General features: G+C 41.3%; 1 protein-coding gene across 1 annotated transcript in view; it reads left to right on the top strand.

Annotated features, from left to right (window-relative positions):
• PTN (pleiotrophin) overlaps positions 1-9,547 on the top strand; it is a 17,110-nt gene extending 7,563 nt beyond the window's left edge. Inside the window, exon 4 of the mRNA XM_010184988.1 lies at positions 9,361-9,547. Coding sequence (XP_010183290.1) covers positions 9,361-9,413 — 53 coding nt within the window. The 3' untranslated portion in view covers positions 9,414-9,547. The remainder of the gene's footprint in view (positions 1-9,360) is intronic.
• Positions 9,548-9,947: the final 400 nt, after the last annotated feature.

Here is a 9,947-nt window from a genome sequence, read left to right as displayed (position 1 = left end):
TTTCCGTCACTCTCATTCTTCCTCTCTCTCCCTGTATCTTGTGTACTTTTAGCTATTTATTCTCCTGATAAAGATAAAATTAAATAGAGTAAGCAGTCTGCCTGCTCTTTCTGCAATGTACCCTTCATCTTTTAAATTATGCTCTTTTTTTCTCTTATAAATTTTTCACCCAGCTGTATTTAGTTCTTTTTAATGGATCTTCCTTCCTAACTTCTTCTCAATTTACAGTATATCTGATCTATGAGTTACTTTATCCTAGCTCAGCTCAGTCCTTGCCACATAGGAAAAAAATTGCAACTAAGGTTGGCAAACATTAACACTGCTTACACCACTGTTGGTTTGAATAATTAGGGTGGCATCCAAAGATCACATCCTCCAACACACGGTTTTTGGAAAGGTTTCTTACATGAAGGCAAGACCTACCTGAGTTGTTAATGGCTGAAATCTCTTTCCTGTGCTGCAGATCAGGTGTAGCATTTGAGAGTCTAGCAAGGTGTCAGTGCAGTTCCCTGTGTTTGTGCTGCTGCAGTAGAGGAAAGACTATGTGCCGTGTGTTTTTAATGATTTCATGTCCTTTGAAGAGCTTTACTTAGGAGTCTGGTGCAATATAAATAATCTACACTACATTGTTTCTTTTATCTAGCGGTCTTTACAGGCAGCAATTAGCTAATCCTCCTATCACTCATTGGAGCTGAGGAAGTACAATTTAAAGAAAAGTAATAGCTGAAAGACAGAAGAGCTGAGTGATTTTAAAGACTTACACTGTATCAGTGGCAAGTCCAGGCACTCAGCTAGGAGCTGTTGACTCTTGGCTCCATGCTTTGACTAGTGGCTGCTGCTGGCTATTTTTCCTAGTCTGCAATTACAGTTATTGGAATGTGACGATCTACTTCAAGGTGAGTGTCTGAACTACGTACAGTCTTTAATTAGGGTCTTTGATTTTGACATTAGTAATCTCAGTGGACTTAAAAGAGTGTTTGACACTGACTTACCTTGTGTCTTCTTAGGAAGATTGGTGTCAAATAATAGAACTGGACTTTTGTTAATGAGCAGCTATATCCCTGTCCTTGCTTTGGTTCCAGGAGCAGAAAACATGTGGTTTTTGAGCACTGCAGTGGCAGCCTTTATGTCTACCTGCAGAGAGGACATCTTCCTTGCAGTGTACTGTCAGGACAGACTGATGGCACTTTGGCAGGATGACTCAGCTGCTGACTGTTGCAAGGAGCTGACAGTGATGTCTGAATGAATTGTTCACCTGTTCAGAAGCTGTTCATTGCTCAGGCAAACTCTGGGTTCAACTTGCTTTTTTTGAGGTGCCCTCCCTCAACTTTGCCTTTGTGCAGCAACAAAATGTCTGCTTCTAAAGAGTAACTGGAGGGGACTCAGAGGGAGAAGGAATGACTTGTTAGAACTGTGATTTCTTTTTGCTTGAAAGATGCTGGTGTCTCCTGTTTTGGCATCACACTCGTGCTGTATCTCCCTGTAGGTTTCAGAGTTCCCCATCTTTAATGTAACTCATTAGTCGTGCAGGCATGCAGCTAGCGTAATAATTAGTATTACAGGAGGCAGAATAATAGGATCTGCTCAAACTAATTAGATATAAAAATGAGGGATTTTCTCATATTAGGAAACAGCTGTGATAGTTAAACAAAAACCTGAAAGGCAAAATTGGGAGGTTTTTTTCTTGCTCTAAAAGATGAGGCAGGTTTATTGAAGAATGTTCTCTGGCACTGACCAGGAGCCTGCAGTGAAATACAGTGATCTGAGCACTGTGGGGAAGACCCTGGCAGTGGATGCCCGGTGGGAACAGCATCGCTGGCTGTTATTATTGTTGCTATCATCATGATTATTTGTATTGCATGAGTGCCCAGAGGCCCCAGCTGAAAAAGAGTGCCATTGTATTAAGCACTGCATAAACACTGTGAGAGGCAGTTTTTGCCATGAATAATTTATGCCTTATGGAGCTGAGAAATGTGAAAACCAAGAGAAGAAACAGTGGTCCAGAGCAGTGAGACTGGGTCCTAAATGCTTGGTTGTGTTTCCTTGTGCCCCTTGCTAGTCTGAGGACAAAGTTTATTATGAGGTAAAACTCACTGGAAACTTTAGGCTCTGAGACTCATCTCTGATTTGGCTCCTGCTGCAATAACATGAGGAAATAAGATTTTTCTCAGTTTAAGTCAGAACAAGAGTAAGCCATATAAGAAAATAAAGCACAATGGTGGTTACAGTGTGGACCAGCCTTGAGTTGCTAGTAAGCTGCCAGTGCAGCCCATAACTAATAAAGTTTGGATGTCTTTTAATGGTGGGGTTTTTTTCTTCTGCTTCCATTTCCTTATGTTTCTTGGATGCATTGCACTGTAGTGTCCCTTGAGACTGCTTTTGTACCTTTGAAAAAGTATACTGTTTGGGTAAATAATTTGAACACATTGTCAGATCATGACATAATATCAATCTGAGTGACACAACCCTGACTCCAGGGAGCAGGAAATACTTGTAGGAGAGGATGAAAGAGAATTTTTTCGTTTTTTTTAAGAAAAGTATCTCAATTTTCAGTTGCTCTGCAGCTTTTACAGATGTTTTTGAAAAGAATAAGGTTGGGAAGTTGCATCGGTAACCTACACCTTCATGTTTTCTCACCCCCTAAATTGTATTTTAGATGTGGTTTTTTTTTTCTGTGCTGCCCCAAAAGATGAAAAACTGGATATGACCAATATTCTTGTTTAACCCTCTTCTGCCTGCAGGAGCTTCTGTTAGGGTTTGATACGGACCTTTGTGGGTGAAAGTTTAAATGTCCATGTGTGTGCCAATTCTGTTACATGCTCATTGTCTCACTTTCCTGGCTTGCAAGAGCAGTCCAGCCTCCTTGGCATTAGTGCCCTTGAGCCGTGAAAATGCCCGAAGCGGTGGGACTTGCTGTGATAAAAGATACACCGTCACCAAATGTTTACTCTCTCGTTACTGTTCCCAGTGGTGAAACAGAGAGAAAGCCCTTCCTTTCTGTCTTTTCCTTTCCTTTTCTAATTCTTCACTTCCTTTCCTTTTCTACTACTTCACTTCCTTTCCTTTTAAGTTTTCTTTTTTCCTCCTTTATCCCTCCATCTCATTTTCCACGTCACCATCTCTATCTTTTCTTCTATCTGTGCTTACTGCATAAGTTTTGCAGACAGCTTTTCAGAGTGTGGAGCACTGATCAAAGCCAAGCCCGTGTCCCTTGCTCTGAGGGTAGATCCCATCTGGGGCAGATGCAGAAAAATGAAAAACTGAAAAATGCATGTGCCTGGTTTTCAGAAAGAGGCTAAACAAAATAGGGTCTCTATTCACAGTATATCACAAATATCTTTCTGCTAAACAATTATTCATATATATTATATATTTATATGTTTCTATATAATATAGATCTCAGTTTGACATAGTAACTGCCTCAATGTGTGCTCTTTTTGCTGTGTATGTACATGCCAAACTCCAGATGATGAATACGTTTTGTTTTCAGCAGTCTCCTACAGACATGTGAATGCAGAGAGGAAACTCTGAATGCATCAGTCTGTGCCTGCACCTGTCTCGCTGGCATTAAGAGGAATCTTGTGTATAGCATAGACAGAGGGCTGAGGAGCCAGCTGAGACTGGGTCCCTCTTGTGCTGAGCACAGAACATGACAAAGAACAGTAAGAAAGTCCATACCCTACAGATCAGTGGTACAAATGTACCAGAGGCAGATAAAAAGCAAACAGAAGAGCAAAGTGAGCTACTAGTGGAAATCACTTTCCTGTTAGCCAGATGCCTTCAGCAGTGTCCAATTGCAAAACAGGCTTTGCTTGAAAAATTTATCTGTTGCAATCTTCTGAATACTTACTCTTAAGGCTCCAATGCCTGATATGTGTGACCCAGACTTAAAAAACATGAGATGAATCTTTCCTGATCTTTGTCTTTGGATAAATAGGCCATCTAGCAAAATCAGAAAATGCCTATGTCTCAGTGTAGGCAATTTTGAAACTTTTTCTCCCAGGTTTTTGTATTAAGGAAATCACCAAAATTAAACTTTTCTGATTAAAATCCTTGGTTTCAACAAGTTACTATTTAAAAAAAGACTTCTTATAATTCCTGATGAGTTTTATGTAAGGACGTCAAAGTGAATGTTTTTTAAAGATTGTTTCAGAGCTTTGTGGATGGTTTTAGAATAAATTGGATTAATTTCTCCCTGCATTTATTTCTTCCTGCAATTCCAGTGAGAGAGAAAATGATTGAAACTTTTTTCCATGAGTGGCTCTTTGGTCCATTTCTTTGTCAGATAAGTTAGTGTTTGTTACACGCATAAATCTAGCTGTCCCCGCATTCATAACACACATTGCAGCGTGCTTTTCTGGCTTATACAGTGCAGCTCCACCCTTTAGGTTTGAACTGGGTCCATCTTATGTTCAACTGGGAACAAATCCAAGTCTGTCCAAAATGGAAATTTAGCAAAGTGAGAAGCAGAACAAAACTTGCTGGAAAGGAGTGGCTGGAAGAGTAGAGAAACTGAGCAACACTTACAGAAAACTAGAGAAAGTTATTACACAGCAGAGAGCTAATATATAGGGTATATAATCAATTGTAATATACTAAAGAAGTAAAAGTCTCATGAAGGTCATTGATCCATTGGAAAGTTGCCTTCTATAGCTGTTTAGCTAGTGGAATATTGCTTTTTTGCCATCCAGCAGACCTGTGGGTTGCTCAGACAGGCTTTTCAGAATTCCTTTGGAATTAAATTGCTATCGTAATGTAGTTTTTCCTTTCTTAAACTCATTTAGAATACATAAATGCTTTATATAAGGCAGGAAAATAGAAGGAAAGGGAATTAAATGGCCATGAAAAGTTCTCTTTCTCCAGGAACAGAAGAAATACAGTATTTAAAGGGTATTTCAGAAATCAAGGGATTTGTCTCTACAGTCATGGAAATCACAATATAATACAGTTTCTGTTCCTAGAGAGCAGGATGAAGCCCTTCAGTGTGAGATGTTTTTCACCAAGAGATAAAATCCTTGGCTTCATCAAAGTTGACACTGCTCCCTTCCACATGGGTTTGCATTTCATCTCCAAATTTGGAAGTGCCCTGCACCCAGTGGCACCATTGCCCTGCACCACCGTAGCAACCAAGTGCTTTGGATAATTTGCCCCGGTGAGAGGTAGAGAGCCCTTTAAGAAACCTGCCTTCCTCTGTACTCAGTGGGACTGAGTGCTAGTTCCTGGGAAAACTGTGTGCTGAACACCTGGTGTTGAAATTCTTTGCTGTAACCTTCCATCAGCACAGCTTTTGCTATTTTGAATAATTTATGTTGCTTCTGGGGACCTGCTTGACGTTTATATATAGGAGTTCAGCAGTGCCATGAGTGAATTGTTACCTTCTTCTCAACAAATGAAAATAAATACCTGCAAATCTTGGCATACAAAGCTTGGCTTCCATTAAAATGTAATTACCTCCCTTTTGTGCCTTATACATTAAGAGTGGCTTCAAATGGTATGTGGCTCCTGTTCGACATAATTACTTTCCTTTACTGCTTGCATAGTAAGAATGAAGCTCCAGAATAAAGATGACTATTTAAAGAGGGGCTACTGCCATTCCAATTGCAGAGGGAAAGTTCTGCTTATCAAATTAATTTGTTTACCTCGTAAGATTCTCACTGAAATTTTTGTTACTGGTCATTGCAGACTCACAGAAGTGGGTCCAGTGCTAATCCATGACCACACACCTTTTAATCCTATGAATAATTCTTAGGCTTACAACAATTCATAAGGTTACTCAGGTGATTAGATAATCCAGTGTGTGTGCATCGACACAGTTCGCTCTTGCAGGGCTATTTGTACAACGTTACGTGGGTGTTTTAATCTCACTGGAAGTGCTGTGGGAGCAGGATGGCTCTGCAGTGCTTGGTAGCTACACTCTGCAGGGACTGCCTGGTTTTCTGAATTTGCTTTTTGCGTGTGCCCTGCTCCAGGATCCTGGCCTCCATCTGAACAACAGCACCGCTAGGCAGCCTCTGAACTGTGGGATAAAAGGGAAGGAGGAAAGTGCATGCTGTAAAACAGACACAAAACTTGAGAACTGTTTTGTCATCCTTATTAATATTCTGGAGCCTATGTAGCTCACTCTTCTGATACTTTTGTTTTTCTGCAAGGGTGCACAGGGATGGTGAAGCTAAGTATTTCCTTGAGGTGAAGGAAGCCCAGTCCAGAGTGGAGAAGCCATAGCTCCTGCTGCTGCTTTCCTGGGTGGGTGCTGAGCAACGCCGCAGGTGGAAGGGCAGTTTGTCTGGGGCAATAACACACACAGGACACTTGGAGCGTAGGCCAACAGCTACCCTCATCCTTTCCCAGCACTGCACAGCCTGCTTGCCTCAAGTGTTGAGGGACAGCGAGAGATAGCACCTTATCCCACCTCAGTGCTGACCCTGCTGTTGGTGTCTGTAGGAGAAGCTCCTTTGATATTTAATGTATTTAAATCACGTTTAACTGTAAATATCAAACATACCTTTTATAAAGTTTTATATTGAAATGTTCCAGTTTGTGGCCCACAAGCCAGATGTGGCCTGTAGGATAATTCTGTCGCAGTTTGACACTTAACACTGCTGATTCAGGTACTTGAACTGACAAGTCTCCTCTCCTGGAATCCAGGGTTCTTATTCAGCTTTTTTGCTTTGCTCCTCCCTCTCCAGATCCTGAACTCCGCTATAGGTAGCTCATAAAGATACCTCCAACTGGTGTCTGGCTTAGCATTGAAGACTGGACCATGTAGCTTTAAAGTAAATGGCGGAACGAGTAGATTCAGATTAAAATCCTGCTTTATCTGATGGGAACCTGAATTTCATCTGGTCAGATCATCTCATCATAGTGGCTCTTGGTATTACTGGTACCACTTCTCTGCAGCAAACACATTCCCTGTAGCCAATGCACAATGCAATTGAATTTTGGTAATTTTCCTGTATAGAATAGGAATCTGAATGAGATTATTTGAGACAGTGTATCTAGGGGATCTTTCCCTCAGTTAACTGGTAGATGCCTGCAGTTGGTGCTGGGGCACGGGACTGCTGAGCTTTCAGGTAACTGGCATTGTACCCTCAGCTGGTCAGGGCTTTCAGGCGTGGTGTCCTCGCTGACACTACTGGCATGGTGACCCTTTCAGTCAAGCGTGGCCACCCTACAAAGGGAAGCATTGGCAGAACAAGTGATCAGGGTGATACGGATCTCAGTGTGGCTGTGTGACCTGACTAGATAGCATGCCATAAAAGTTGAAATGGTAGTAACAGAGTTGAGAATGAAAGGACAATGAAAGCTTGAATGACACAGATGCAAAGAGTAGGTCTGAGCAATGAGAAAACATAAACAAAATACATCTTAAAGCAACTTTATACTTTGTTAGCCATGGATATACCATAGTCTGTAGCCTCACTGTAGCCAAAACAAGTGGAAGTAGTTGTGAACGAACTGGTGCTTGAGAGTATGAACATCATTTTCATGGGTCAGTACCTCGATATTGGCATTTGTGGTAGGATTTTTGAGAGAGCCTAAGGACTGGGAAATATCTGAACAGTTTTTTTTCTTTTTCTATATTGCCACAACTCTGGGGGTGCACATGTAATTTCATGGAGCAAATGTGCTTTGCATCAATACAGCTTACCTGTCTGAAAGATTATGCTGTGGTGGTTTGAGTACTTCTAATGTGAGAGGAATTCCATCCCACACATGAGGGTTTTACTCTGCTGAGGCACAAAGCAGAACCACTTGTCTTTGTAGGTAGATGGGTTTGGCAGTTTGGGTGATAGGCAGATTATCACAAGCTAGGCAACAGGGAGGGCTGGGCTTTTGCTAACAGGAGCAGATAAAGATGCACAGGGGCCAAGTGTAAATGAATATACAGCGGGTTGTCTGGTACCTCACGTCAAGTGTGAGGCAGATAGTCTTTGAGGATGGGGACCAGATGTGATCACCTGAGTCCAGACCACTCCTGGTGGTGACTTCACCCCTACCATGAACTGTGCATAATCTTCAGTAGAGTCCTGTTAGGGGTCTGCCCACATTCATAGGCCTCTGGCTTTTAGTAAATTTAGTTGAAGTCTGCAGAGTTCCTTTCTGCTTGTGCTGGGTCTAAATAGATTTTACAGATTCCAGTGCTGGTCTGATTGATAAAATGCCACTGTTTATTTCAGAGAAAGCAGTGTTAGGAGGGAAGAGAGAGTACAAGAGGTAGCACAATCAATACAGAATCCAGGAGGGTCAATGATACAAAGGGAAAATTAGAGGAAGTGGAGGATGTGGGTAAAAGAGGATAGGAGGGGAGACAGAAAATTTGTAGGGGAAAAAAAAGCTTTAGCTGAAAGCAAATTAGATATTAACTTAATGAAAAATGACATTTTTGGAATGACAGGTTGTAAAATAGTGCCAGATTCTGTGAATGGCACCAGACTGCAGGCGTGCATACACACACGCTGTTGTGCTGTGTTTTGGGGTGGTATCCACGAGGTTTTATGCATGTTCCCAGTGAGAGTTGTTATTTACCCCATTACAAGATGACATGTGGTACAAGTGTACCTAATCCCCTTAATTCATATGCATTTTTTAGGACCCCTCTGTGAATTTCCTCTGCCTGTAGAACACCACAGTACCCTATACCATAGTTGAAGTTACTGCAGTTGGTAGTATAGTATATAAACTTTCACTTGTACCTTCACATTGATCCCTTTTTTACCCCAAATTAGTCAGAGCCACAGATGCTCCCTAGGCCACTCCCTATCCTGTTGGTACCAGCTGGCTGGACAGGCCGCGATCTAATGACTCCAGGCCAAACTTCAGTTGCCTCTCAAGCGTACATAGGTGTTTGTCCCAGACAAAGAGGGAAGGGTTGGCAATGGAGAAGCTGAAGAAACAAATGAGCTTTCTCGCCGTGCTCTGGTGTTGCTCTCAATATTCAGAGAAAGCCAAAGACTAACAATGTAATAGAAAGGAAGCAAGGGAGGGGTATGTGTGTGGGTAGTGTGTGCAGAGTTTTCTTCCAGCTCTCCACTGAGCCATGACCCGGTTTCTCCAGGAGCTGCCTGCTGTTTTCTTATTTTTGAAGCAAGTTCCTGAGACAATGCTTTGCATGCCAAACAGGGTCAGCCACGCAGATAGGAAGGGTTTGGAACTGGACATGCATCTCCCTTTCCATCTCCTCTAGCACCTCAGCTGCTCTTTGTTTTAATTCTTTTTTTTCCCTTTCCTTGTTCAGAATGAGGAAACAAAATTATCTCTTACGTACATGGAGAAAACAAGGGGAAGTTTAAGGGGCGTTGAATGAACTTTACTGTAGTGACTGCTAGATGCTAATTTTTATGGTTATTGTTATCTTGACAGAATCCAAGAAGAAGAAAAAGGAAGGCAAGAAACAAGAGAAGATGCTGGATTAATGGAGCCAACTTGGGCAATGTGAGAAAGGGACATCAGCAAACATGATCAGTTAACAGTTTCATTTATACCTAGGCATTTTATCCTAAAATTATTTATAGCTTAATGGTACAATAGAAGGAAACAAGCAAACACAGAAAAAAATCGTTTTTTATTACTTTAGTATTTTTAATGTATAACCCTAACAACAGTTTTTAGAGGCCTGTAATAAAGGACTCCAAACTCATTTAGAAAATTATGTCTATTGTATATTGAACAATGTAGATGTTTTTAAAATATTTTTTTCTCAAGTCTTGCCATAGGTCTCAATCTCATAATTACTCCTTGCAAGCAGAACCTGAACCTGTGTGGAGTTCCGCTGAAGCCAGTGGTGCCCAGTGTGAACATAAGAGTCTGGCTGGATGCAATTATATTTAAGATTGGGACCCTATATCTGAAAAAAACCAGACTTGTTTCTTAAGTTCTTATTGCATCTGGATAACTGTATGAGATCATTTGTTTAAGGAAAGGATGGGGGAATTTTGTTGAGTATCTAC

Source organism: Mesitornis unicolor, unplaced genomic scaffold, assembly GCF_000695765.1.
Source record: "Mesitornis unicolor isolate BGI_N332 unplaced genomic scaffold, ASM69576v1 scaffold2815, whole genome shotgun sequence".
NCBI classification, from domain to species: domain Eukaryota; kingdom Metazoa; phylum Chordata; class Aves; order Mesitornithiformes; family Mesitornithidae; genus Mesitornis; species Mesitornis unicolor.
Note: the sequence above shows the minus strand (reverse complement) of the source record. Positions and strands in the feature narration are given on the sequence as shown.